Raw genomic sequence first — 13091 nt, 5'->3', positions numbered from 1 at the left:
TTGCCCCATTTTCCTCCTCTGGCCACGAATGGCTCTGGGAAAACCATTAGGCAAGGATGCTTGTGCAGAAGGCGGTGACCAGCAGTATGGCAGACGAGATGGTTATTGGATTGCAAACCAGAAGCTGCATCAGGACCCGCAGCAGAAGAGGTCCAGCAATGGGCCAGTGGGGAGACTGGGGGCTCAGTGGGGCAAGGCTGGGGGTGTTTCACTGTCAGCCCTTACCAGTTCCTGTGGGCGGAGGCTGATGAGGATCCGCTCGGCGTTTTCGCTGTCGTGTCTGCTCTCCATGAGGGCCAAGAGGAGCTTGGAAGCATTGTCCTGGCAAAGAGAAGCCCTTGCTGAGGGGAGTTGTGCCCTGCAGAAACCCCCTGCGCCCTGGTCAGCTGTAACTCCCCGGTGCTAGAGTTGTCTGAGCCTCACACGGTGGAGATGTACCAGCCCTGACCCACCAAGCCCACATGCTCCCACACTCAAGGACCTGACACATGCACAGTCCCTGCTACAGCAGCCACCTCACCCCACAGCACACCCCACGGCCATGCCAGCAAGCCCACGCAGTGATGCACACACACATGCCCCCCATCCCAGCCCAAGGCTCTGCCTACCTTCAGCTGCAGGACCAGGTCCATCCGGTACTTGCAGAGGGGGCTGATGTCATTAAGGATGAGGGCTGTGATGATGTCGATCCCATTGGACTCGTGGGTCACGATGCAGCTCTGGGGGAGCAATGCAATGTGTTATCCCATGGATGCTGCCAGTCCTCCCAGCTTCACCCTCCAACACAGCCCAGGTCTGAAACGGTGCCCTGCCTACAGCGCTGACCCTGCCTGATTACCCCAGGAGCCCCCAAACCCCCCATCTCCCTGGAAAGGGCACCGTTTGCACCACTATATTATTTAACCCCCATTTGCATCACCATATTATCCAGCCAAGCAGTAGCTCATAACCCGTGCAGCATCCCTGTGCACCCCGGCATCCTCTGCTGCCCATGTTCTGCTCCTGTTCACACCCTGAAACCAAAAGCTGACCCTGGCCCTGCTGCTTTCCCACGCATCCCCCCCAGATCCTCCCTTGGGCATCCCTCATCAGCGCTGAAACGCCCCAGGCACACCGGGAACAACCCAGACCTGCAGGGATACCCACAGACCTGGTTCTCGTGGCAGGGCCCTTGGCAGTACTCGGTCAAGGTCTCCAGGGTCTGGGTGATGAGGGCCACGTTGTACTCGTTGATGTAGAGGCCCAGCAGCCCCAGCCCCCCCGTGGTGCTGCCGCACATGATGTCGAGGAACTGCAGCGTCTCGCACACCAGGTTGTAGTTGGTCTTGTTGTTCTGGCACCGGAGGAAGTTCTGTCGAGCAAAGCCTGCAGTTAACGGGGCTGAGCGGCGTCACTCCGATGGGAGAGGCAGTCCTGATCCCCCTCCCGACACCCCCTCCAGCTGCAGCGCGATGGAGAATTGGGCTGGGGCCACCCCTGTAACGTACAGACCTCCGAGAGCAGCACTCAGTCCCATGGACACAGTCGTGCCGTGAACGGCTCCTTTCACAACACCAAAAGTTATCCATAAGGGATGGTGCATTTGCAGACGGGGAAACTGAGGCACAGAGTGCCTGGTGCAATGGCTTTTTTGGACCAAATTGGGGCAGAGCCCAGCCTTCCCACACCCCAGTCCCATGGCCGCTGTCCTGACCCCCAGACCCTAGCAGCCCCCGTAACCAACCTGCAGGTCCCGGTTGTGGTTCTCACAGAGCAGTTGCAGGAATCGCAGGATAGGCTCCATGATCAGGACCGTCACCCCCATTTCGTTGTTCTGGCCCTGCTCCCCAGTGTCATGGCCCTTCCGAAACCCTATGGCCATCGGGTATCGGGAGGGGGTGCCAGGCATCAGGAAGGTGTCTCCTCGTCCTAGAGGGCAATCCAACCTCGTTAGCATCAGGCTATCCAACGAGACAGACATCGGCTCTACCAAGAGGACACGGCCTGATACCTTTGGTGCCAGGGTCAGGCTCGTCTTTGTCCTCACGAGGCTTGTTCCCGATGTCACTCATGTTCACAGACACCGTAGATTTGGTCTCCTGCTGCGCTTTCTTCATCCGGTCGTGCAAAACTTTGAAGAACTTCTCAGACTTCTTGTCGCTCGTCATGAGGTTGTAAAAGGATTTCTGGGAGGAGGGAGGACAGTTGTTCAAGTCTCCACCATGGGGTCCAAACTGTCCCTGCCTGCCCCTCTGATTTGGTAGCCTCCAGCACTCAAGACCTTGTCCGAGATAACCCGGTGAGCAGGTTTATTTCTGTGCAACAGCCCTGGCCATTGCAGTCCTCTTGGATTTACAGGGATGGATCGTCCCCTGCCGCTGTGCTCTCCTTTACCCTAAGCGGGGTTAGGGACAGAGCAAGCAGCAATTACAGCAGCTCCAGGCCTGGAACCCTACTGTATTTTGCATGTACAATTTTTTGGCTTCCCTGTGATAAAGGATTCAAGATAACCCATGAGTTATCACCCAGGAGCTGCAGCCCTGAGCCATTTGAGCAATACCCGGTAGAGGGCATCAGCATTACTCCAGAAACAACCTGCAACAACCTGCCCCTTTCGCAGCATCCAGCCCTCGAGCTCCATCCAGCCACAGAGCTGGAAAACTCAAAACCAGACAGATTTCTGCAGTTCCTCCTCTGGACAGCCAGCAAACACATGCAACCAAACAGTATTTTGGCAAAGCCTGCTGCCCAGGGGCCAACCCAGGATGGAGGACTGCCCTGCACCCACGTCTTCCAAGTGCTGGGACGGTTACACTGCACACCTCAAACCATGGCTGCCCAATCCCCCCGGGACTGGCGCCCACCATGCAGCCAGGGCTCAGCACCTGGATCTCGGTGTTGCCTCCATCCAGCAGCCGGATGGCAAGCAGGATGCTCTCTTGGAAGATCTTCTCGTTCTTGGTGTTCATGATAAGGTCAGCCACCAACTTGGTGGCCCCTTCTCGGTCCAGCCGGCACTGGACAGCAGCGATAGCGGACCAGTCCTGGTCTTGGCCTGCATGAGAGGACACAGATGGATGTGATGCTGTAGTAGTGCAGGAGAACGAGCACAGCTAAATCACTGCCAGGAGCATCTCAGTCCCATCCCTTCATCTCCCCAAGTCCTCTTCTCCTGTGGAGGTGGGGGCATGGCAACCAGCTACAGACCTGATCCCACCATGGCTCGGGAGCCGGGAATTCGAGGTGTGTGTGAGCAGTGCAGAGAGACAGGGAAGGCACAGGAGAGGGGCACTCACCTCCCCCAGCAGCATCCACGATTTCCCCTTTGGAGCTGGACTTCTTGTTCTGCAGGTAATTGTTCAGGAGCATTTTCCGCAGCAGGTTGCCCTGCCAAGACAAATAAACGTCATGAGTCTCCCAACACCAGGGCCAGCACTAGAGTGGAACAAGGCTGAGCACCCATGGGCTGCAGCGGGGAGGGCTGGGAAGCAGGGGCTGCACAGACAAGGAGCGGGGCTCAGGACATGCCATGGGACCATGGTGCTCACCCTCTCGCCGTACTTGTTCCTCTTCACCAGCATCTGCTGCAGCGTCCTCAGCACCTTGATGCACAGCTTCTCCTCTGTCTCCATGAGGTCCTTGGTGTGCTGCACCAGCCTGGCACAGCAGAGCCACCGTCACACAGCCGAGAGGGACAAGGGGGTCCCTGAGGGAACTGTCCCCACCATCCCTCCAGGCTGCAGGCACACACCGGGTTGCACAACCCACAAAGGATGAAGGTCACCAGCCCTCCCCAGCACTCCCAGCAATCCCTGGGCAATTGCAAAGCATCCTCACTTGGACAGGAAACCTCCGCTCTCGCATCGCTGAAACGCCTCCGTCCCCTCCATGAAAAGCAGCTCTGGCCGGTGGAGGACATCCACCAGGACAGACAGCTCAGCCTCCACCAGTGGTTTCAAGCGATCCTCCAGTGCGTTGATGATGTCCTACAAGTCACAGCACACACCTTTAGGGCCAATGCACGCCTAGGAGACACGAGCACGGGAGAGGGACCCCTCCAACGCCAGCACCTTCTTGCTATCATGCACTGACCCATGCCACCATCACCCCCCTGCCCCATACCTGCAGCTTCTCTATGATGTTCTTGTAGTCCCACTGGTTGGGGGTGGTGGAGACGCGGGGGAAGGTCCGCGTGGCCGTCTTGTAGCTGGACGTGTTCCTCTGCACGGTGCTGGTGGAACTGCTGTTGAGCAGGGAGCTGACGTGGGCGTCCAGGTCCATGGGCAGCGCGATGGAGCGGCTCTTGGCTGCAGGAGACGGAGCCAGGGTTGGGGACAGATATGACCCAGCCCACCCCATCGGCTGGGTCCTACCACACTGCCTTGGGCCGGGCATGCCTTCACCAGCTCTTCATTTGCAGCAGAGAAGATTTGGGTTAAATACAAGAGTAAACTCCTCCAGGCTAGCGAGGGGTGATTTCCATCCATCCCTCCCCACTGCAGCACAACATTGCCCACAGCCCCCCAGCCCAACGTAGGATGGAAAGAGGCACCACCTCCAGTTTTTGGTTGGGAAAGCCCAGCATGGAGATGTTGTAAGCACCCTACTTCAAATTACAAAGGGAAATCCCCACCCAGTGTCTAACCACCGAGCAATCCTTTCCACACGGTGACTCAGTGCTAACAACCCTTGTCCCGAGTCAGGCAGCCACAAGCAGGCTGAGGGCAAAGTCCTGGCGAGGGAAAACCACCATAAATGCTGGCTTTGTTTCCAGGCCCTTCACCAGCAGGGACACACCAGGGATCTCCCAACCAAGCCCGGGCTTCGGTTATCCCCACATCACCCTGGTCACGCCCGGAGATGTAGCTCAAAAAAAAGCACATCCCGGAGCCAAACCTCCTCATTCCCGGCCGGCAGCCTCTCGCCAGGGCGCCCTGCCAAGACCCGCAGTAGGGACGATGGCTCTTGCTCCCTGCCGGAGCAGAGGCAGCCAAGGGTGGCTGCATCCTCCTGGTCGGTGAGGAACAGAGCATCACTCCGGCGTGGTTCCTTACCGACCATGGCCAGCGTGCGGATGCAGGCTTCCACTGAGCTCTTATGCTGCTGCTGCAGCCAGGGACACTCCAGCAGCCTCATCGTGGACTGGAGAAGCTGCACCACAATGGTCTGGTGGGTCTGCAGGAGAGAGAAGGCAGGTATGTATCAGTGCAAGGTGCGATCAGACCTTGTTTTGGGGGGCTCAGTGAGCTCCTTTCCTTCCCTGGCCACAGCTTGGCCATGCAGCACCTCATTACCTGCAGCGAGGTGCTGTTCTCCGAAAAGGGGGAGCTGAAGAACGCGTTGATGGTGTCCAGCACCACCGTCAGCACGTACTTCTCCAGCGTAGGGTCTGGCAGGCGTTTCTCTCGCTTCTTGCACATCTGTGAGGAGAAGGAGGATGCTGATGGTACCAGGGCGAGGTAGGCATGCATCCTGGCTGGATGCTGCTGGCATGCAGTGCTGCTGGGACCTTGCTGAGCCAAGGGACATGGCTGGTGACACAGCTCCTGCATCTACACCAGAGAGCCCCGACTGCTCCCCAGCCTGAAGTGTGGCAGCTACGGAAGTCCCCATGGTGCCCATGTCCCATGCCTGGCTCCCTAGGCTTCAAGGAAGCCTCTGTGACACCAACCTGTCCCCATCCGATACGGCAGCCGTTGCTGCTGTGTCCCTGCCACTCAACCCTCCCCACGCACCCGGGCCATGTCCAGGGTGAAGTTCTCGAAGAGAGTCCAGATGTGGTTGCTGGTGTAGATCTCCTTCATCTCCACCTCCGTGTCCACGTAGCAATGGTTGACGAAGTTCACGTAGGCCATCTTCACCTGCCGAGGAGCGAGGGAGGTGGGGCACAGGCACCGTCAGGAGAAGGCAATCAGTGCAAAGCCACTGGCACCCTCCTCACTGGGCACCCCGTACCTCCGTGATGCAATCCTCATGTGTCACCACCCGCACCACGTCCTCCAAGGGCAGCAGGGATGTGCACTTGATCTCTGTGTAGACGTTCTTGCCCTCGGCGCAGGCAGCCAGCAGGTCCACCAGTGAGATGTGGTACATCAGCGGGCTGTTCTCCTCCACCCCATCCCTGGCTGCTGTCATCATCTCCAGAAGGGTGGCCAGTGAAGCCTTGTCGTTGTAGAAAACCACCACGTCGTCCCCAGCATTGGTGAGCTGCAGGGAAAAGTCAGTGGTCACCGCTCCGGAGAAGGAGGGTCAGAAACCTGCAAGGCAGAAAACGGTGTCCTCTGCAGCGGGGCGATGAGAGGCAGCAGCCGGTGAAGGGTGAAAGGGCCGTGCATTTACAGGGAAAACCAGGCATTTGCAGTGCAATCAAAAAATCACAGCTCCAAAATGATTATTGGCTTTTGGACCTTGCATTAAGCTCCTGGAGACATTTCCTACTCCAGGGAGAAGCCACCATGGCTGGGAAGGCTTCTCCTCAAGGAAGAAGCCAACCGTGCACCTCCCAGGAGCCATGCCCTGCTACACCCCACGCTCACGCCCCAGGGGCTGGGGGGAGAGGTGCTCACCTCGGTCATGATCATGTCCTGGCACTTCTTGACGTACTTGCCCTCGCCTTGATGATGGTGTGCAGGAAGTCGAGGTACTGCACGTGGCGGCCGTGGGTGGCCACGCAGTGGATGAAGTGCTGCGGCACCGTCTCATTGATCTCCGAGCAGAGCTGGTAGTTGTTGAGGAAGATGTGCTGCATCGTCTCAGCCTCCAGGAGCTGTGGGAACAGAGTGAGGCTGGGGGCTGCAAGGAACAGCTTCCCTCCTGCCCTGACCCTTCCTCTCCCGGGGTCTCCTCCTGGCTTTTGTATGCCTTGCTCTCAGCCCCAGGAGCGGTACTGAAGTCTCTCCCTGTGCTGCTGCCTGCGACCACCCTTCGGTCCCCTCTCCTTACCCCGGGGTCAGGAACAGGTTGAGGTGTTTGTGCAGCAGGGCCTGGTTTTCCTGGTTGCCAGCACAAAACTTCTGCAGGAACTGATGGGTGAATTTCAGGATCTCCATCATCTTGGCATCACCCTGAGGAAGGGCGGAGAAGAGAAATACCCAGGGTTGGTGAGGGATGGAGAGCAGCAGCAGGCTGCTGTCCCTCCTGCCCTGCCCAGCTGCAGGACCCAGTCATGCAGGGGTCCCCCCGCATCCCCCACCCCTTGCCCTGGGCACTTCAGGACCAGCCAGCTTCTGCCCACCCACCTTCTCATAAGGGATCTGCAGCAGATCCAGCATCACTTTGTGGGCATCCATGTTCTTCAGAAGGCGCTGCTGCTTCTTGCGCACTTGCTCTCCGACCCCGCACATCTTATTCAGCCGTTCCAGGATCTGGGGAGAGAAGGACCATGGCAGAGGGGAATTGAGCCTGGGAGCCCATCAGGATGGCCACCAGCACTGGGGGCTTGCTTGCAATCCAGATGCGCCCTCCGTAAACCCAGGCACTCCCCGCATCGCTCGCAAATCTTGGCACTCCCCTCAGCAATCCTCCTCGCAGTGCCATGCAGAAAGCCCTCGTACCCATCACCAACCCTCTCCCCTCCAGTCCTCCCAGTGCAAGGCTCACTTGCGAGCCCTGGGGACGTAACAGGGCTCCTCCTTGCGCTGAGCTGGCAGGAACAAGCCCTGCCTTGGACTCGTTTCTACTGAACCACAGGAGAGCTTGGAAATCCCCCCCATGATTTCACCCTTTCCCTTCCTGCTGGTGCACCCATGGCATCCCAGGCCAGGCAGGCATCGCTGGCCGTGCCTCCAGGAACAGCCCTGGGGACAGGATTTGGTCTCACTTACCCCCTTGACTATCTGATAGTTCTCGCTGCTCTTCTCTCCTGGAGCAATGACCTCTTCGTCAGCAGCATGCTGCAAGGGGACAGAAACAGCACCAGGGTCCCACTGCACCTCTCCAAAGCCTGGGGCATAACTACACCCCGCAGGACCCTCCCTGACCCTCCTCTTCCACGGAGAGGGGTGCATGGCCCATCAAGAGGCATTAGATGCAAGCTGCACCTCTACCTCCCACTCCTCTCCTGCCCCAGTTCCCAGAGTCTTGCTCAGGGCTCTCACCTCTTTCTTCTCCTTCTTGTTCCCCTCCACCGTGCTGTCCCCTTTGCTGCTGCCCTTCTTGTCCACCCAGAGCTCTGATTTCTCCACCATGGTACGGAGTTTGTCCAGCTCTGACTTGATCACCTTGTAGTTTTCAACATCCTGGGCCGAGATCAGGAGCTGAACCTGCAGCGACATTCCCAGGGATTTCCAGTTTGGGGCCTACAAACCCCACTCTCCTCCTCTCCCAGACCTCCCTCCCAAGGAAAGGGGCCAGGACCCATCCTACGTCCTGCACCCACAGCCAAGCGTGGGCTCAGAGGTGCTCCAGAGCAGCGTCCCACCAGGGTTACCTGTTTGAAGGTGTGCAAGACCTCCTGCCTCTGGCTGAAGTGCTTGAAGAGGAGTTGCAGGGAGCCGGAGATGAGCGGCGGGTAGTCATGCATCGTCAGGTGGATCAGCACCCGCAGAAACATCCTCCCTCCCTCGTCATCCACCTCTAACATGCTGCTCGTCTTCCTGAAGCCGGGACGAAAGCGCTTGGTGTTAGCAACCATGTGGGAGCTGCATTAGCCTTTAGAGCCTCATCTTCCTCATCACCTGCAGCTTTCAGCCTCGGTAGTATGGGCAGGAGAGGAGGAGCCCTACGGCCAGGCTAACTGTGCAACGGAGGGGGCAGGGACTCACCCCACACCGAACATGGCTTCTGCGTGCTCGCCGATCCGGTCCAGGTTCATGGCTGCAGCTGAAGGGAGAGAAAACGGAGATGAAAGGGGTGGCCAACGTGATCCCTGTGCATTGGCAGAAACCTACAGAAACCAACCCAGCTCCCTGGCCCCTGCTCCGAGCCTCCACGACGGACACAGGACACCTCATTGCATCGGCACAAACTCCAATCCCCCCCATGCTCCCTGCCAGCAGCAGCGGCGGGTGGAGAGCTTCTGGAGCTGTCACCTCCGCCGCCTGTGTGTCCCCAGCCTGTGGGGTTTGCTGAGTTGAAGGTGTACCAGGAGCAAAATGAAAGAGTTACTTGTGGAGTCAAAGGCTGGAGCTGTCCCATCAGCCGCACTGTCCTGCATGGGGTAGACTTCCACAAACTCCTTCTTGAAGACAGAAAGCAGGTAGGAAATCCTGTAGTCCAGCCGCACGTTCAGGATGAACTGGCAGCAGCGAAGAAGAATAAAGCAAAAGTGAGTGCCCTCTTCATGCCAGCTGTCTCTCTGCCTCAGAAAACCATGTCTTCCCCACACCACCCCATCCCACGAGTCCCACCCACAGCTCCACAATGCTTCTCCCTCCCCACCGGCTCCAACCTGCAAGATCTCCAGGATCTTCAGCTTGGTCTCCATCACCACAATGTTCTCGTTCTCAATGCTCCTCCCTCTGTCCACTTGCTCTGGGGCAGACCCGGCACTGAGGCTCGGGGGGCTGAAGATGGACTGTTTCCTGCTCAGCACCATGGTGGACATCATCTGCCCAACGCCCTGGATTGACCTCCGCACGTTCTTCCCTACAGAGGCAGCCACAGCAGGCAAAGTTAATGCAGATGGAAAGGGAGGTGGCAGAGGACCAACAAAAGGACCCACTTAGACTGGAAAATGCTGTAGATCTTAATGAGAGAACGAGTACGAGGGACTGGCCATTTCTCTGGCATGGCCAAGGGCTCAACACCTCCTGTCTCCCAGTGCAGACCCAGCCAAAGCTTCCATGTCAGCAAACCAGTGGCTTGTTTTCTTGCAGCCAAAACTGGAAAGCACTGGGCAGACCATGGAAAACATCTTCCTGCAGGACCGCGCCTGGTTATGGAGCAGGGACTCACCCGTCACCTCGTCGTTGTAGACCGCCTGCATCATCAGCTGGGGGTTTTGGACGCAGTCGATGATGCCCAGCAGCGTCCGCGTCAGGCGCAGCAGCTCGCTGAAGCTGTAGAAGCCGAAGTAGATGAGGTTGTGGGCAAGGCTGACGACCTGGGGAAGGACAAGCGAACTCCAGACCTTGCTGTGCTCAGGGCTGAGCAGGAGAAACAAATATGGGGGAGAGGGATGCCAGCACGGCCACCCTCGTTGCAGAGGCAGTCGCAGCCAAACCATGTTGCATCCTGCAACGTGCCAGTGACACTGGCAGGACTCGCACCTCGAAGGTGAGCTTGTTCTTCTCCTCGTTGGCGAAGGGCACTGCCTCGCTCACCACGTTGTTGAGGTAGTCCTCCACGAACTCCATGGTGCTGGCAAACTTGTTCTTCTTGTCATCGCGTGAGACGTTGAGGTTGGAGTCGTAGCTGTGAGGGGAGATGGTGGGCGTGAGCTGGATGGCAGCGAGTCTCCTCGCACCCAGCCTGGAAGGAGCACTGTCCAGGCAGCTGCTGAGCCGTCATGGCCAGAAGTGATGCTCACGACTGTGATGGAGCCCACTTTCTTCTGAAGGCTGAGACCTATCAAAGTCACTCCACAAATGCCCTCCTCCCAGTCCCTGCTAAAGCCAAGCCAGTCCCTAGACTGGACGGCATCTACCATCCCACCTCCTGCCTTGTCCCTCAAAGCCACTGCGAGCCCCAAGGAGTCTCACTCTTTGATCGTGATGGCCGTGGGGATCTCGGTCCAGAGCCGTGCAAACTTCACGGCATCACCAGCTCCTGGGGGTCCCTGTCCACGTGCACGTGCAACATGAGGTGGCAGAAGGATGCCCGGAGATCGAAGGGCAGCATCTCATCTGCCATGCAGAGGAAGATCAGGTCCACACCCAGCTGCTGGGAGATCTCCTTGATGGCCAAGTACTGGCGATCCAGGCACATGCGGGCAAAGAGCTTCAGCTGGTACCTGCCCAGGGATGAGGGGGAGAGGGAGTGAGGCCATGCAACCCTTACACCCTCACCTGGAGAGAAGATGCTGCGGGATCGTCACCTGTAGTAGCTGAGGACGTTCTCGTCATGGGCATTGCCAGCCCGGGCCTCCTGTGCCAGCTGCCGGATGCTTTCTCATGGTGGTCATTGTTCTTGTCCGTCCAGGTGAGCCAGACCTCCTCCTCCGAGTACTCGATGCTCAGGTACTCATGGCTCTGGGACATCTCCTTCACCGGCCTCAGCCTAGGACAGAAAAGGTGTAAAACGGGAGATGCTCCCGTGGACAGGGAGCGGCTGCACCTCGAGGGGTGACGAGGGTTTTACCAGAGCATCGCGGGAGCTGGTGGAAGGCAGGGCCAGGCACCGAACCCCGAACGTGGAAAACCTCTCCCCTTGGCTACTCACTCCGTTTTGATGAGGATGTCGCTGTTCTTTGGGTCCAGCACGCACTTGCAGATCAGCTCCTGGGTGACGGGGATGGCAATGTGGTTGGACACGCACAGGTCCGAGAGGTAGTCCAAAAACCTACAGAGCAGAGACAGCTCGCTGTGAAAAGGGGGGTCCACGGGGGCTCTCTCCACCTCTGGTCGAGGCACATCCCACCCACCAGGCAGCACAAAGCCCTTTGGGACGGGGCCTTTCCGGACACGCACCGTGGCTCACGGTTCTTGCGCACCAGGCTGACGAAGGTCTCCACCTCCGTCTTCGTGATGTGCTTCTCCAGCAGCTTGCGGTTGTTGTGCAGCAGGGCCGTGATGGTGTCCTCGGCAAGAATGTCGTAGCCGATCTGGGACTGCATCATGCCGAACTGCTTGGCAATGTGCTCCTGGAGCGGGCAGAGAGGTGGTGAGTGCACGGGGCTGGGTGTTGGGACTCTGGCAATGCTCCCCCTGCCCCACCGAGACCTCGGCACCCCCCAGGACTTTGCAACGTGGCGGGATGGGGACTCCCCCCGTCACCCCCATGCACCTGGTTCTTGCGATAGTCCTCCTGGGAGTGCCGGAGCACGCGGTAGCACAGCCGAAACATGTACTGGTAGGGAGCGTTTTTCTGGTCCGACAGCTCTTCCAGTCGCACCAGGGGCCCTTCCCCGCCCTTGTCCTTGAAGGGGGCTTTCAGGATCCCAAAGATCTGCCCAAAAGCAGAGATGGTAAGTGCTGTGTCCCCCTCCACACCATCACCACCCCCATGCACGGCTGGACACCAGCCGTGCTTGCCAGGAGGGCTTGGTGCACCACTGGGACATGAGCTGGAGACCAGCTACACCTCCTCCATGGGGTTTTCCAGGTCCCTGGCCTCCAGTGTGGCCCTGGGCAGAACAGGACATCTCTGCAGGACCTCAACCCTGCTTGGATGCAGGGCCCCAGGGCCACTCACCTGCTTCAGGATGTTCTGCTCCCGCATCAGCTTCTGCCGCTCCCGGTTGGGCTTGGTCACCACGATGTCCAGCACGTTCTGGCCATTGTTGGGGACGTCGCTGACGAAAAACACCAAGTCCTCCAGCAGCTGGATCACGAACCTGCAAAGGGGCACAGGGCAGTGGGACTCTCCGGCTGGGGGGGCTGCTCACCCACCTCATGCAGCCCACCCAGACTCGGGTCCCTGCAATGATGCTGGCGCATTTTGGAGAACCAAAGAGCCCACGTTCAGGGCTCAAAAGACTGCCAGGGAAGCTGCTGGCTGATCCTCCCCTCCCTGCTAGAGGTTTTACAGTCCCTATGGTTCCTAAGGAAACTATATGTGCCAGGGTAAATGCCAGGGGCCTTTGCTCGTGATTCATGCCAGGGATTTTGCATTTAACGCCTCTGCCCCCTTAGTCACCTTTGCGGCACCCGCGCGGGGCGGGCTGGCAGGGCGGAAGCAGCTCACTCTGTCCCATGGGGGATCTGTATTTGCTCAGGAAGCACCAAGAACCCACCCACCTAAAAATAATACTGTGACTAACCCGGCTGCCCCTATCATGGGGCCATCTCTCAGCCCCTCGGATATTTTTCTAGCGGCAAAGGAGGGGCCGGAGCAGGGCTGCAGCGTTATCTGGTTTCCTCGCCAGACTCCTGGGAGAAGCAGGCATGGATTTGGGTTGTGGGCAGGAAAGCAAGACAGCGCTGGCACCAAGACCCAGGCAGGGGCCCCATCCTGCAGCGATGCTGGAGAGCCCTTGGAGGAGCCCAGCACGGCCCCATCTCCCGGGGGAAATG

General features: G+C 58.7%; 1 protein-coding gene across 1 annotated transcript in view; it reads right to left on the bottom strand.

The window, feature by feature from the left end:
- Window positions 1-13091, bottom strand: part of ITPR3 (inositol 1,4,5-trisphosphate receptor type 3) — a 43056-nt gene that overhangs the window by 9116 nt on the left and 20849 nt on the right. Inside the window, 35 exon segments of the mRNA XM_050911249.1 lie at window positions 226-321; window positions 609-719; window positions 1151-1351; window positions 1724-1908; window positions 1991-2165; window positions 2865-3034; window positions 3276-3366; window positions 3528-3636; window positions 3817-3965; window positions 4102-4286; window positions 5034-5154; window positions 5274-5399; window positions 5715-5840; window positions 5935-6186; window positions 6546-6592; window positions 6595-6745; window position 6803; window positions 6922-7043; window positions 7218-7343; window positions 7803-7871; window positions 8076-8240; window positions 8408-8573; window positions 8742-8799; window positions 9085-9214; window positions 9368-9564; window positions 9874-10021; window positions 10188-10332; window positions 10620-10671; window positions 10674-10870; window positions 10955-11024; window positions 11027-11136; window positions 11299-11418; window positions 11547-11719; window positions 11863-12024; window positions 12271-12412. Of these exon segments, the coding sequence (XP_050767206.1) occupies window positions 226-321; window positions 609-719; window positions 1151-1351; window positions 1724-1908; window positions 1991-2165; window positions 2865-3034; window positions 3276-3366; window positions 3528-3636; window positions 3817-3965; window positions 4102-4286; window positions 5034-5154; window positions 5274-5399; window positions 5715-5840; window positions 5935-6186; window positions 6546-6592; window positions 6595-6745; window position 6803; window positions 6922-7043; window positions 7218-7343; window positions 7803-7871; window positions 8076-8240; window positions 8408-8573; window positions 8742-8799; window positions 9085-9214; window positions 9368-9564; window positions 9874-10021; window positions 10188-10332; window positions 10620-10671; window positions 10674-10870; window positions 10955-11024; window positions 11027-11136; window positions 11299-11418; window positions 11547-11719; window positions 11863-12024; window positions 12271-12412 (4648 nt within the window).

Source organism: Gymnogyps californianus, chromosome 27, assembly GCF_018139145.2.
Source record: "Gymnogyps californianus isolate 813 chromosome 27, ASM1813914v2, whole genome shotgun sequence".
In the NCBI taxonomy this organism is placed as follows: Eukaryota; Metazoa; Chordata; class Aves; order Accipitriformes; family Cathartidae; genus Gymnogyps; species Gymnogyps californianus.
The sequence above is the reverse complement of the archived record's forward strand: the minus strand, read 5'-3'. Positions and strand labels throughout refer to the sequence as shown.